The sequence below is a fragment of the Sesamum indicum genome, linkage group LG2 (genome assembly GCF_026168435.1).
Source record: "Sesamum indicum cultivar Baizhima isolate 11 linkage group LG2, ASM2616843v1, whole genome shotgun sequence".
Lineage (NCBI taxonomy): Eukaryota > Viridiplantae > Streptophyta > Magnoliopsida > Lamiales > Pedaliaceae > Sesamum > Sesamum indicum.
Window position 1 is genome coordinate 7209074 of NC_142658.1, and position 16248 is coordinate 7225321.

General features: G+C 37.0%; 1 protein-coding gene across 1 annotated transcript; it reads right to left on the reverse strand.

Moving 5' to 3' along the window:
* Nucleotides 1-3265: 3265 nt before the first annotated feature.
* Nucleotides 3266-12993, reverse strand: LOC105180070 (dnaJ homolog subfamily C GRV2). The gene is given in 22 exon segments (XM_088877885.1): nucleotides 3266-3423; nucleotides 3763-3891; nucleotides 4017-4450; nucleotides 4561-4724; nucleotides 4727-4903; nucleotides 4975-5064; nucleotides 5067-5258; nucleotides 5261-5315; nucleotides 5387-5484; nucleotides 5487-5799; nucleotides 6838-7132; nucleotides 8037-8381; nucleotides 8483-8706; nucleotides 9411-9435; nucleotides 9437-9897; nucleotides 10052-10444; nucleotides 11279-11295; nucleotides 11298-11418; nucleotides 11466-11561; nucleotides 11891-12028; nucleotides 12751-12822; nucleotides 12919-12993. Coding segments are annotated over 22 exon segments (4056 nt in total). The 3' UTR covers nucleotides 3266-3281.
* Between the last annotated feature and the right edge of the window lie 3255 nt (nucleotides 12994-16248).

The following is a 16248-nucleotide window of genomic DNA, read 5'->3' on the forward strand; positions in this document are numbered from 1 at the left end:
GACCCCCTTACCTATTGCAAAGGGCCGTCATAATTATCTGGACAATAAAACTACTCAGCACGATCTCAACCATGGTTTTTCCCTTTCATTTACTTCATTTTACTTGTTCTTAGAATGGGAAGAAGCAACAGAGAAAGAAACAAACAAAATGAAGTTCATTGATCTTCAAAGGGAGAATTAGAATGACCTTTGCATTGTTCCATATTTTCAATTCATAATTTAACAATAAAACAACGCAATAAACCAAGATAAAATGAAATATGAGCCAAGGTACAGTCACATTCTGAAGATGGGCAAGATGTAGTTTCAAGAGGACTTAGTTCAATTTTAAGTTAATACTTAATGCAGGGCAATCTCTTCTTCAGGCACTGCACCAACATGACTGATAGTGATAGTGATTGAAATACCATCCTATATATTAATATTCAACATCACAAATATATATAAGCTTTTAAAATAGCACTTCTTATTCTTGTATACACACTAAAAGAACATATTTACGGCAAGGCATCTAAGTATAGGGCCACAGCAATCCCCTTACTGGACCAATTCCCTCGCCCCCTCCCGGCAAGCATATTACAACCCTATTAACACATAAGAACCAAGCAAACCCAGCAACACGTCATATAATAGAATGAGTGAAGGGTATGAGGTGCTAAGTTTTAAGCGATTGAGGAGCTCAGGAAAATAGAGTGGAAGAGCCAACAACTAAACTAAAATTTTGAAAAAATGGACTAATTGTTCAAGAAATCTGAAATTTATTTGCCTCGACACCCTCAACCCCCACTATTGTGTATTTATAAGGTTCCAGGTGTTGCGACGGAACAACAACATCCACCAATTCCAAGATATTAATTCAAACATATGTCAACATGGAACAAGACAAATGTCAAAACCTGTAGAGTTCTTAAACTATTTGATTGACAACAAAGTTCGTTTCCTCAAAAGAAGAAAGACTTTAGAACATATGTCGGTTTCTATCAACTTATGCTTTGTTTAATTCATTTATACAAAGAGAAAACCTGCATTGGTAATAGCTTTAGTAGAAAAGCAGATACATAACAACAATCTACCTTTGGTAACCACTTCCAACTCCAGCTCTTAAGATCATTCCAGAAACAAGAAGTCTAGCAAGTGGATCAAGGAATCTAACCCCCACTGGCCTCAGTCGAAGTGTCCAATGTAGAAAGGGAAAAGGAGCAAAAAATTGGAGACGTTGCAGTCCTGTCGAAGACCAGTGGAGAAAGCCGGGGGATGGTCGGAAAAGAGTCGTGGGGGTGAGGGGACTCCAATGTCGGCGCTGGTCGCCGGCAACGGTGACGGACGGAGAGAAATTGAGCAAATTGGTTGAAAAAGGGGGTTTGTGTTGCAGTCTAAAGACGCGCGTGCGCGCGCGTGGGTGGTGGGAAAATGATGGAGTTGGGCGGCGACGGGCCGCCGGAACAGAAGTGGGTCTCCGGCAGTGGTCGCTTGCCAAAGTGCTTGGAAGTGAAAGATCAATTTTGTTGATGATGGAACAGAGAGAGGGGAAAAACCCCTTTACTAGAGAGAAGAAATGTACACTTCCGAGACACCCAATTGCGGAGAATCAATAACACAAAGGAAAATATTATTTCTTTTTTATCTCTTATTTCTTGTTTTAAACCTATAATTTTCTGTTCCTTTCTTTCAAATTTTTTAATTCAATTTTTAGTAACAATTGCACAATTTCAACTTTATATAGCTTTTTGCGTGAAATTATTTTACATTAACATCATATTTTCAGTGAGAATACGTACATCATATTTTCAGTGAGAATACGTACATCATATTTTCAGTGAGAATACGTAAAAAAAAAAAAATACTTTTTTACTGTAATTATTATTTTAGAATTTTAAAATTAAAAATTAAAAATAAAAGTATAAACAAACATGCATAAGAATAAGATTGTCCAAACTCGTCTTCTCTCAGAGTGAGCATGCCACCCACAAAAGGAGCTATCTGTGTAAATATACATAAATACAATATATATTAAATTATTTAAAATCTATAAGTTTCTTTTTTTTTAACAATTGAAGATCAATGGTTATTAAAACAAGAGTATAATAGGCAACTCATTAAAAGTTATTGAACAGCCTGCTTAATTATTTCAAAGTTTCAGATCTAGATCTATTAACATGTTGCATATTTCAGAGACCAAATACAACAGAAGGGTTTTGGGGGTAGCTGATCATATCTTCACAGTAAATTACCAAATAAAACAATATTTGAGCTGGAGCTCATCACTTTCAATCTTACCCAAACTGACTAAAAAAAAGGAATATCACCAATAGCGTCTATTGGAAGATTCGTTACAACAAAAAATGACATCTTTTTCTGAATATTAAATTACTAAAAGATCCATTGAATTCTAAAAACCATCATATCTGTCAATTGTGTTTCACATATACTTGGTGTGCAAATTAGTTTTAAAAAAAAATATGCTGTTCAATATTTAATTCATGTATCACATACATTTGGCATGTAAATTATTTCAAAACAATTCATGCTTTTCAAAAATTCATTTACACTCCATTACCCACTAAATGTATTAAAACTCATGCACTATGCCTGATCAACCCGCAAATTCAGAGCATATGATCTATTATCCTGGCGGTTCTATTACCTAGATCCAAACTAGACCCCACTATTAGCTGACCTTATCCTGCCCATCCTATGCGAGAGTATGGAAGAACTCCTTAATAAGCCTGCATCTACAGTGCAAAGCAGATCAAAGATACATGTGAAACGAAGATACAGAAATCTTCTCAGCAGCTTTAATTTTCTTAAGCCTAAATAAATCATTATTCACTTAGTATTCTCGCATGCTAATCAAAAAACTCACGAAACAATCACAATACCTCAAGAAAAGCTTTTAACAAGGACTTGTAAACTACTAATCCTTTTAGAGCTTTTCATTTTGGTGTGCATATTGTTTTTCCTTGTCCTTTTGAAGGAAACATGGAAGATCCCACAGCAAAGGGAATATGACCACAAAGAGATTATAAACACAAATATATTTCTGGAGAAATTAAACAAAATAGAACTCAAACCACCTTGAGCAACTTATCATATGAATTCAGAACATAATTTCTTTTGCTAATTATGCACCACTTCTGTCCCACAAGGTTGGTCTGGTATTTTATGTTAGTTCATTGCAAATGTTCTATACTTGGATATAAAGCCATTTATCATTTAATCTAAAGGCACCATCTGAATTTTCCAAACAACCATGCAGAAAAGGCAGTATGTGTTCACACAAATCATGATATGGTACAGACCTCAATTTGAAGAACCCGGCCAATTGCTGCTTCTGACTCATTCCAGTTCATCTGTGAACAAAGCCCATTTCTTCCCCCAGCTCGTCAATCAAGAAGGCCAAGAAGAACTTCCACAAGACCAACCCTACAACAATTATATGCCATGTTACTATTGCATGACACAGAGAACATGCAACAGTAGTTTTATCAGGATGCATATCCCAATAATATTCTAAAAACAGACTCAATCACCCACCCATATCTTAAGCCCAGGTGACAGATAATTGCACGTTGTGGGCCGAAATTACTTTGTGTCTAATAAATACTAATTGCATGATTTGCATTACTTATGCACCCATCTTAGAAAATTTATCATGAAAACACAGATGAATTTATGCGCATTGTTGTTTCATTAACCACGTCTGCACATTTCACATGCATAACAATTCTACAACTTAGGGTCTAAAGAGATATTGATGCTCACTTGAGACCCTGTGCAACAAGTGCATCTCTTGCTCGATTCCCTGCAACTACAACACGCTTTAAGGTTTCAAGAGCTAGGATGCTTCCACCTTGCCAACCAATCGCGTTCGACAGAAGTGGAACTACCTGAAGAAAAAGCTCATCAGAACAATACCAAACTTAGCAACAGATGTTTAATCAGATAAACACATCTTTTGTATGATATTTTCTTGGAGGGGAAAAAAGGGGGGCTGCTTAAAACCACAGCATATCTAGGGTGTCCCAATACTAGTGGCTGCCATAGCTTCTGCACAGGTGGTGCTACCTGCAAGCTAATGTAGAACACATAAACAATTAAAGCGAACTCGCTCTGGAGGAGTTTGTGAATTTTGTTGCGACGAACCATCCTCAGATACATAGATTTCTGAAGCTATTGTTTCTCTGCTTGCTCCATGTGCTACTGCAGACACAAGTTTGGGCACATAACCAAGATATCTAACATGATCTGCAAGAGCGGGGTACATCCTGAGTAAAGAGACTGGGGTAGCAGAAAGAAGTAGAGGAAGTTCAGTGTCAACAGCTTGGCCATCATATTGTGAGGCGGCAACGGATGTAAGGTACTGATCCAGCAGCCTTTCAAGAAATCTCTTGGGATTTCTAAGTGGAAATTTGGGATCTTTCAGGAATAACCTAACATAGATCCCTCCAACCTAGACAGTAATACATGATGTAAGTCATTAAACAGAATTAGCGTTCTTTAGAACATCCATGTAATCAATCAAAAACAAAAGAGTACATCTGCAGCACACAGCAGTTATACCTGAGGTTCATTTCTCATCTCCTGTTGGCCAGAGGCCTGCTCAGGTACATCCCAATCAACAACACGTCCTTTCACCTGTTCACGGTACAGATCCGAAGCCATAGTTGCTATTTGTGCAGACAACGATGCAGCCATTGCTGGAGTCCAGACTAGTTCAGGAGTTTTGTTGTTTGTTCAAGAGCAATCACAACTGCTTCACCAGGACCATCCCTGATTACCGAGACAAGGAAATCAGGCAGAAATCTTGCCAGACTTATCGCCACTCTAGGCCCATGCATAGTCTGGCCAACAAGCTTCCCTAATAGCGAAGCTGCTGCGGCTCTTTGCTGCAACGGAATCTCTTCTACACAAAATTTCCATTTTAGAGCGCAAGATAGAATTCTTAAGAAACCGCTATCTATGAGATCAGCATACCTTGTATTGGCAAGAGAACTTCAAGAATGAAAACCAACCCTCCATGCTTTGCAGCTGCCCAAGCTAGCTCCGGCGTGCTTGCTAAGGCAGAACATGCAAAGCTCCTTCACGGCAGCTGGGAGATGAGTGAAGCAACTGTAATAAAACAAGCAGACCAGAGCTATCTGCGACCATTGCTTCCACACAAGGTGCATATGTAGTCAACCATGACAAAACAAGTAGACATAGCTGAGGAATGTTGCTTGATGAAGAAACAGGAAGAGAAAAGCATTCAAAGAGGGGAATAGCTTCTCCTTTGTGGAGACCACTGAAGCTAAATTCAGATTCTTTGTCAACAAGTGCTGAAATTACAGAAAAAAAGGTGTCAAGGGTGACTAAAAAAGTGTCAGACGAAAAACCACCAGACTTCTACGTGAAGGGATAGCAGACCGTATTGAAGATTTTTGACTAGTTCCAAATCCTCCCTCTCCAAGCTTTTCCCATCAAGTGATGCTGAAGAATCATCAGATGCTGCTCGGCAGATCCATCAGTGGTTACATCACTATTAACATGAGTATCCATGCTTGCAGCGGGTGCATTATGGACTAGATGTGATATAAAATCAACAAGGGCAAGACAGAAGTCCTCAGGCTTAGTAATTTCAAAATCTGGTTGATCATTATAGACTCTCAAGTATACGTTGGCAATATAGAGCTCCTTAGATAATGCTTCATAAACAAAGGAATGCGAATCTTTAAGGTCATATGAACCATGATGACTAAGGCTTGCACGCTGCTCTTCCACAAATTTCAAAAGTTCTACTCAGGTGGAGGAATTCCAGATTATCTGTAAATGAAAGATCAAGTGAAACTATGTCATGATATCTGAGAGTCCCACAAGGTCATCAACTATGGCATAGAGCATCTACAAATGGCCATCACTTGGAACTATAGTATATGTGTTTAAAACATTTTCAATCTAGATAGTTATGGAAAGTAACACCCACACCCCAATTATTATCAGAAAGACAACCTATATATAGATTAGAATTATAGCTTGCACATAATAGATACCCTTTTCTTAATCATTATGCAAAAAATAAAACCTTCAGGCTCGTGAAAAGAACTTCTGGTGCAAAAGCTTCTTTTTTTGTTATTTTGTTTTTTTTTTATGGGGTAGGGAGGAGGAAAATGTGCAAATAGGTTTGCATATCAAACATAAGAAATGCATGGAAACTTCACAACTAGTCATAGATAGGAAGGGCATAGATTTTAAGGCCCAACACCAAATTTCTTTGATCAGACAAGATAGATAAGAAGATACTCTATTAGATGCAAACAAATAACCTCTTCCCTTAAAGAACCAATAGTTCACCTGCAAGAGATTCTTCGAATTAAATACTATGTCCAATGCAAAAGACCGTTCAAAGAAAATTAAGTTTTCTAAATTTAAATGCAGAACGTCCAGAATACATTCATGCCACCACACCACCCGGATTTGCTAGTAAACAAGTAAATCGGGAAAAGAAAAAAAAAATGAAACTTGAATCAGTTATAGAATCTTCATGACAACTACATACCAAGTAGTTAAAGCCAATTTGAAAACTTTTAATAACACGAACATGTAGAACATATTGCTTTCCTCTCTTTTTTCCCCCAATTATCTACTTCCAATAGAAGCAACAAAGTACTTACAAAAGAAGAAGAAGCAAATATTGCCTACATATCAGAAAAGGTATGTTAAGAAGCCTGCCCCGTTATAGTGCTCTGAGTTTCACAACATTCAAAGAAAATATGCAGATATTGATGCAGGAAGATGAGGCAATGCTCAAGTGGCACCCAATACGTTTTTTCCTTGTCAAAATGCAAAATCTGCAGCATTTACCTCAGGGGACTCCAAGTTTGAGTTTAATGTGAATAGGAGGTCTTTTGCAAATTTATTTTTCAGCATGCTTGCAAGTTTAGGGGTTAGTGAAGCTCTAAGGGCATCAGCTACAGCCTGATTGTAGGGTGTCGGGATCTCCTCGTCAACCAAACCACTAAGCCTTGACAAGGCATGAGATGCTTTTACAGCATGTATGTTTTTTGCTATTTGAACGCTAGTTCCAACACCATGTGCATCTGTCTTATCTGATTCCTCCGCCGTCGAATCATATTGGAGCAACAATGGTATAAGGTACCTGAACAAACAAAAAGTGACCCTATAAAACCACAAGTTTTTGAAATGGACCTGGATTCAAAAAAAAAATCCACCTGAGAAAGACCATAACATAGTTCCAAGATTTTTGTCTTTCAAAGAATAGTCACCATAAAGTACCTTCAACACAATAGTTCCAAGATTTTTGTTCAATTTTAAAATAAAAGTTGGACTCTCTTCGCAAGCAAATTGACTCGACAAAAGGTACCGAACAAATAAACATTAACTCTATGAACCCTCAAGTTTGTAAATGGACCTCGATTCAAGTAACAGACCACAAGAGAAAACTATAACATCAAGGTACAGTAGTTTTTTTAGAAACATCGGAGTGGTTTTTGTAAGATGTAACAGTCATGTGCCAGCTGATGCAGTGGCTTCAGAATTCAGATTGTTCATAAAGCTTAAGTTTTCACACTTCACGTAGAAAAAGTATATTCTGGCATTCAAAGAATAGTCACCACAAAGCATCTTCAACACTAGAGTTCCAACATTTTCTTCAATTTAAAAAAATAAAAATATGACCACCTTCACAAGCAAATAAGTCTTCTATACAAGCTCAGACAGACACAGAGAAAATGCCAGCAACAAAGTCATCCTCATGAGTACAAAGAGCATGATAAATAGACCAATATGGGTAATTTCATTATTCAATATCCATATATGAGCTACGAAGAATTATATGGGCAAAAGAGTGAAAAGTAATGAACAAATAGAAACTAAGTCACTAAGCAATATGTCACTTGGAACCAGGTTAAGCGATAAATATAAAAGGACGGTCAAAAAATCCATAACAGAAACAGTAGTGTTCTGCGAACTTCCAGAAACTAGAATCTCATGCTAGAAAACTGATGAAAGCATAATTATAACAATATAATGATCTATCTTACCACAATACACCAGCCTTCAGAAGGGCATTTTGAATTTCAGAGGAGATAGAAAGGTGAGCAATGGTCTGCAGGGCAGCATCAATAGCAGCAGGAACAAGCTCAAGTGCAGTGCAATGAACAATGTCATCAACTAATCCTGAAAATTCGAGCATCTCAGTTCTCGCACTTTCAAACTGACACAAAACTGGAAAGGTTCGCATTATGTTAGCGACAATAGTAGCGGACGGTTCAGTGGCAGGAGTTGTTGGTTGGACCACACACATGTAACGGGAAAGGAGGGTTGCAAGAAGAGGTATTCCACCATCTCTCACAGGCTCTTCACCATTCAATGATGAAGACTCGCACCTGAAAGTTAAATATGTGGAAATAGCATAAGCAAAAGTACATTTACAAAGTATTATCACAAGAAGAATGATATGGAAATTAAAGGCAGATGATGAATTTACGTCAACCAAACAAGCTCCGAGGATGCAACTAGAAGATGTGCTTGATCAGAGGAAAGAAAATTGTTATCATCCTTGTCCACTGTAATGGCACTTAAGAGCATAGGATATCCAGCATATTTGAATGGCATCAATACATTCCCATATCGCCTATATAGAATACACTGGCCCTTTAAGAGAAGCAACAACCTCCAACTCTGGGGACCTTGCAATCCATGCACGGTCACCTAAGGGAGAGGAATAAGAAAGCAGTAGATCACTAAAAAGAAAATATGAAACATGGAGCTCAAATATGAAGAAATACAACCAATTAAAGAGGATTGCATTCCGGCCAAAGACATGCCTCATAAAAACGCTCATATGTAGGGTTCAACTTAGGAATTTTGTCCAACTTTGCTGATCATATTCCAAGAAGTTTACTGATTGCAGAATGAAATATTAGATGCAGGCAACAAAACCAAAGGGAAACATATGTAAGTAGTCCAAACCTCATAGGAAAGCCCTATGATTTACATTTTCACTCTTCCGCAAAAGCCACTTAGATTTATATATTTAAATTTATTTCTTGGTCCACACCTTAAATTGAGGTAGTATCATATCTAAGAATTAAATATATATATATAGTCCCGTGTCCTTCCTAGTTCCAAGATATATTTAAAACCAATACCGATATCCATTTATATGTGTAACAAAGCATTTGGCTCATCTTGACAGCATAAATACCTTTAGAGCACTTTCTACCAGTCAAATAAACAGCTTAATTGTGAAAACGGCGTCTAAACAAGTCGACTAATTCATTTGAAATAAGATCTGGCAGCTTATAAGATCCCTTGTCTATATGTTCTTTCTTTTTTCTCAAGCTTAATCATATAGTCTCCGTTTTTTATGAGTAACGACAGATCCTCACACAGGATCAAGGAATTTGGCATACCTGCAAGCACTCATAAGCATTCTGCAAACTTCTCCCTCCCTTTAGGATTTTTGTCTGAATGATACTTCATTGCAAGTTTCCTATACTGTCTCTTGAGCTTTTCCTCATCAATATACTCAATCTGCTTTGATATATCAGGTATCTCCTCAACTAACTCAAAACTTGGTTTCTTAGGGGCGTCGTCTCTGGATACTTCATCAATGGAAATCTCTAGTATCTTGCAAGCTTCTTCTTCAGAAAGGTCCATTGGCCTTCGAGTTAACTCTTCTCTCCACATTACTAGCAATGATTGCAAAAACTCAACATGTTCAACAATAGGCCAATTAGGAAATCTAATTTCATCACATAAGTTTCGAAGATAATAACGATGACACCACATTTCATCTTTCAGCTCTGGATATGTCACTGGTGGCATTGGAGCATAGTCATATAAGGAATGACAATGCTGTGACAATTTCTGAGGGAAATCACCAAGATGCTGAAGAACCTAATCAAATAAAACTGAGAGTTAAATGCAACACTTATTTGAATTGAAGATGACTCAAGTACCACCATGTTTTAGAATGTAAATACTAAATGTTAACAAAAGATGCTTGGGGTGAAAGACAAGTAGCAAACTCCAGTTGCAGATTCAGGGCTACCTGACGGATCAGATTTTCTACTCGCATCTTGTGTGTCCAAATAATATCAGGAGTGTCAGAATCAGAAACCATTGCTGCGGCAAAAGCAACTGGGCTGCTACGTTCCAGTACATAAAGCAATGACTCAGGTAAGAGGCCGCCCAAAACACTTCGTTTCGCCAAAAGTAGAGAAGAGGAAACTGCAGCTTCCTCACCACCATGAAAAACTTGATAAACATGAGTCACTGAGAAGAGTTGGGCAATTGAAAGAAGATTAGATCCAGGGTAAGCCAGAGCAAAAGAAAATGTGCCTGTACTGTATAGTCGGATCATTGCTTTTGGGTTCCTAGTAACTATAGCTTTCAGCAGAGCAGCAACAGCATCAACAATAGTTGGTTCACCAGAAAGCATTGCCTGCACATAAGAAATAGAGGAAAGAGTTTGGTTCATTAACTGAAGCTCTGAAATTGAGAAACAATGTGCATATTGAGGGAGCCACCATCGAGCCACTGCCTAGTTCAGCTTAAAAACAAAAGAAAAATAACGAAAACATCTCAAACCTGTGTGGAAGGCAAAGAAAGGAACAAAAGTTACCCCACTTCCAAAGTGAAAGTGTTATAATATAATTACCATGAAAAGGCACAAGAGAATATGAAAAGTTGCATCTTTAAAACACCTGGAGTTTAAGGATACTAGTAAACGTGGATATCCTAAGTGCATATTACAGGGAAACTATATCTTAGTTTAAGGAGGTGCAATAGTTCCAGTGACCCTTCTACAGTTGTTTGCTCAATCAGTCTCCAATGGGCATCTCATGTGACGATAAGCATAAATACCGGACAACTGACTCCCTTCATAATTCTTGTGAACCAACTTGTACCAGATCTACGTACAAACAAAATTTAGAACTCTTTTAACAGAAGTCGAAAATGCTGTACCCCACCCTCGCATATCCATCAACATAATCCTCGACTTACTATCCCTAAGCGAATACAAATCATAGAACTGCCAGATTGAAAATCTCAAATATTTGAGGACAAAGGTTGATGGAACTTGTTTGAAACCACATATCAACCTTTACATTTTTCAGGCTCTCCAGGTAAATAAACAAAAGATACAATAATAAGCATAACTTTCTGCGTTTTTAGCAATTTTTTATTCTAATAAGTCTGAGTAGATTTTTCAGTTGGCCAAATTGGGACAAGAGCACACACAACCAATAGAAGGACAGGCACTTAAATATATTACTTGTGCAATATGTGGAGACAACGTGAGCTTGACAAGATCCTCTTTACTCTGGGGGTTGGTGTAACAATTTCTCCAGCATCATCTATATCTGAATGAGCGGCTACCATACTGTGCAATATGGACAATGCCACATCTCCTACCTGAAAAAGAACACGCCCGTTTTAGGAACATTGTTAAACAAGCATACCCAACTATAGGTAGGTGTATCAAGTAAAGACTCCTTCCATGTCATTATTTGTCCCTTTGGCGCAGGAAAAACAGAAATTTCTCTACCATAGATATCCTATTTAAATAACAAAGTAAATAAGAAAGAACCTCGTTCAGTAACTAATTAATAATAAATTTAGTCTAAGAAATGTAGATGATCATAAGAGCGAAAAATTCTTCATTATCACAGTAGAAATTACTTTATTTCATATTCTGTGGCGAAAAACTGCAACAGAATGATCATGATCATAGTCTGTAGTCCAGTAATTAGTCTCTATAGAAACTAGATACTAATTCAACTCCATCAGTTCAGCAGTAGTTTGATATATAAACAACACTTCAGTGCTATTGAAGATCCCCCAACATCCGCAAAGAGCTAGAGTAGTTCAATACAAGTCAGCAGACATGATGGAAACAGGAAGCACAGAGTTCATGGTGATCCTGATTGGCATCACGGTACCATTCTGGATGATACAGGTACAGACAAAAGGATACCAATTCAAGGCCTAAACCCAATGAACTCCAGTTCTCAAATTGAACAGCCTGCTTAATTATTTCAAAGTTTCAGATCTAGATCTATTAACAAGTTGCACATTTTAGAGACCAAATGCAATAGAAGGGTTTTGGGGGTAGCTGATCATAAACCAATCTTGACTAGCATAATCATTCATGATACATGTACTCACAGAGCTTCACAACTCAGTAAATTACTAAATGAAACAATACTTGAGCACGAGCTTATCACTTTCAATCTTACCCAAACTGACTAAAAAAAAGTAATATCACTAATAACGTCTAAATAAGACCAAACTGTATAGAATATCCTAAATGTAGCATCAAACATCCCATCCCACAACAACGGACCAGAGCATTGTCCAAATAGTTAGATGCCAAAATCCCAGAGATTGCAATTGCATGCTCATGTACATAAGTTCAACAATTTACATAGCAACAGGCATATCATAATTCGAGAAAGGAATAGTAAAAGAATATGGGGACAGTATGTCTACTGTTGTAGACGATTTTAGTATATTGCCATTATTGCACTCAAAAAATCAAAACCATCAAGTATCCTCTAAAATGCTCTGATACTTTATGACTTAGAGATATCCACCAAATTACCTTCATTTAGCTCCAACTAACATGCATCATTCTACAGCGCGACACAGTAATTAGCATTCCAATTGTGATCAAAAGTCATATATTACATAAATGAAGCAATTATTTGCATATATTTCAATTTTAAATAATAATTATTATCTTACCATAAGTTTCTGCACAGGGGCATAACAAGAAAAGGAATGCCGGTAGAATACTAAATTTCCAAGAGACCATTTCTGCGTGATACCAGAAGAGGATCACACATAAGAAAAGAAAACAAACCTAGAACATAACGAGACTGCAAGATCATATGATAACTGGAAGCGAGACACCATTGGAGGACACCTAATAGCTGCACTATGTATTGCAGCTTCTCTTGCAACACTCGACGATTCAATATTAGCCATATCAGCAGCATCTCCACAATAATATCCTAAAATAATAAGATCGAATAAACAGAATAAGCACTTTAATTTCAGATATTGATATTAAATAACTTCTCTAGATAAATCAACATAAATATCGATAGGAATTAAGCCAGTACAAGCGACTTACCAGGACTGAACCCCGAGTGATAAGCTCTTGGGAAGTGACAACAAATTCTCGAGCTTTTTGCACCAGTAGTCAAGAAAAACATTGATTTAAGAGAGTGACTTACAATGCAACCAAAGATTAAATCACTAAAGATGCAGAGCAACAAAAAGTAACACAGACCTAATTACAAATGATGGTATCTAATTGTATCTGTTGATTTTCAATGGATAAGAAAATCCCTAGCAGAATGCTAAGTCCTCAAAGGTACCTAAGATTTTTACAGTACTTACGTTCCATATATTCTTCTCATGATGTAATCTTTTTTTCATTTAAAACACCTTGCTGTGAGCTCATAACTCAATACCACCCAATATCTATTGTCGAGTATGGACTTGAATTTTACTCCTTCAACACTTCAAGAGCATAAAAAGATAAATGCAGGAGAGCACTAACACACCTAGCCCCTCGAAAGAATAGCTCGCACTACCAATGAACTAATGAATGGGTTCTACATAAGAGTGTAGGGGACAAATGATAAAGATGATATGATAGCATATAAATAGTCACCTGCACCACGGAACACCAGCACTAAGAAGCACATCCAGGGACATCATCTGGTGTTCTCACCAAGTGTAGCAAATGTAACTGAAAGATATCTCATGAACTTCATTAAAGAGTTTAACAGAAGATGGAACACAAAAAAGGAATCTGATTTTATTATCAATTATTAGTTAACAATGATTCCCAACCTCACATACCTGGATAAACCACATTCATGGGCCAGTATAGATTAGAAGTGAAAAATTTATAATACTTGTCTATATGCACCATGGTAGACTTCTTTAACTCTTACATGCAAGCACATACATTTTCCTTTTAAGGGGCGGTCATGTAAAATGCACTACTGCTATATACTGAACTTGCACCCTCACCCTGCTGGGATGGCAATCTAAAGGGAATAATTCATTAAGATTAAAGAAAACTATAATAATATAGAATTTAAATATTGTTACAATAAATACAAGGCCAGAATCTATCTCCTCCTCCTTCCAACCAAAAATAGTAGTCACATAAGAAAAGGCATGCCAAAGTAGAGGATTTTACACAAAAAAAATTTCAGCACCAAGAAATGTGACAATTTTTTAATAAATTAATAAAGAAAAGAAAGGACTGCCGCAATGTCATTAAAGTTATTGCCTCCAACAGAATGAAATACTATGTGCACATAATCTCAAAACACAAACGCCGCAATACATTATGCAAATGCTAACTTATCATAACGAGGGTAAGAGGCCAATCACATCACAACACTTCGTTTTGCCAAGTATAGAGGAGGACACTCAAGCTTCCACAAAATCTATGGATTTCAAAGTGTTATCATCCTCGATGCTAACACAATACCCTTTTATCTCCTCACATCTACCTAGTCGGGACGGATTTCGCTTTTCTTTCTTTTCTTTGGCCACTAATGAATTTTTTTTCTTTTTTCTTCCCCTTTTGCTTTAGTCACGGCTTTTTTTTTCTTTTTTTTTCCTTTTTTTTTGCCCGCGACTTGTGTTCTTTAGGCCGTTTTCGGGTCTTTTGACGCGAATGACAACACTTGTGGTGAAGGCACCCGGTTACTCAACCAAAAAACGTCGCATTCTGGCCTTTTGACGCGAATGACAACACTTGTGGTGAAGGCACCCGGTTACTCAACCAAAAGACGTTTTACCTAAAGTGCTTTGCATACTCATAGCTCCGGCCACCGTTTTACGTGAATAACAACATTTGTGATGAAGTTACCCAGTTACTAAGTGACCTAAACCAGCGGAGTAGATGTAATTTCCTTTTTCTTACTTCTCTTTCTTTCTTTCTTTTTTTTCTGGAAGGGGAAGGGCCTTTGAATTTTTCAAAATGGATGCATGTCCCATGTTAGGGATATAAGGATCAATCGGGTAGAGTTTTAGCAAACAAATATGATCTCACAAGAATCCTAAGATTTAGTAGAAGCAAAGATATTCCAACTCTCTTTCAAAGCAATTCAAAATGCATGAAATTATGGCTCAACGACTCCACAGTTAATCAAGCAACAATCACATAATGCTAGTGCACATTCATGTCTCAATCTTATGACTTCCTAAATCACATTTATTTGTCAAATTACTAAAAAATAATATAAACGGAAGTAGTTTGATAGTAACTGGCAAAAGAAAACAAAACAAAAGTAGTTTGATAGGATAACAAAAGATGAACAAAAATTTAAAAAAAAGTTACCCTCTGGTTCCTATGTGTTAATTAACACTACATATATGTCATGGAATTCTTTACTTTTGAAATGGTTTTATCCCATTTGGAAGGTGAATTGGGCTGTTCAAATCAAAATTAGAATATGAGAAGTTTCATGTAATTTCAATTGAACCAAGAGTCCAATCCTAAAATGCTAAACAATTACGGACATCCCAACAACAAAATGTCTCACAGAGCTTGATATACCACAAAGAACACAATACACGTCGTTTACTTGAATGAGATAACATAAAAGCACAACCAAATTAAACAAGATGAGAAACACCCACACCACAGTAGTAAAGTAATTGAAAACCACTAAAAAAGCATCCAACACTATTTATCAAAGGAACAAACTTGCCATAGATAAAAAGAAAATCACAACCCCATAATGTAGATGATAAATATCAAGAACTCAAGATAACAATGCAAACATATAAAGGAATGCTTGATGGATGAAATGAAGAGTGAAAGCCAAGAAAATGATCAACTTTTTACCACCATCATCACTTTGCAAAGACTTTCTAGTTTCTGTGTCATTGTTTTCAAAGACGTCTTTGCCACCTCATACACCTTCATCCAGCATGCATGAAGACATAAGAAAAACAGATAATTTTGAAATTCCACAACCAAACTGCATGTTCACAAGAGGAATTAGTGTACTGTGCATCATTCGCCATTGTTGGATAAATAAATTACAAATAGAACTTACTTCTAAAGTCTTCATGAATCCTCAAGCTCTACCGCCTTCTTGGACCATTCCTCCGAACCTTCCTTAAACGAGTGTACAAGCTTGGTTACCTATGTGGTCCAGAAACATTGAAACACAAAGACGTTGACAAATGCATTAGATGTGGCAA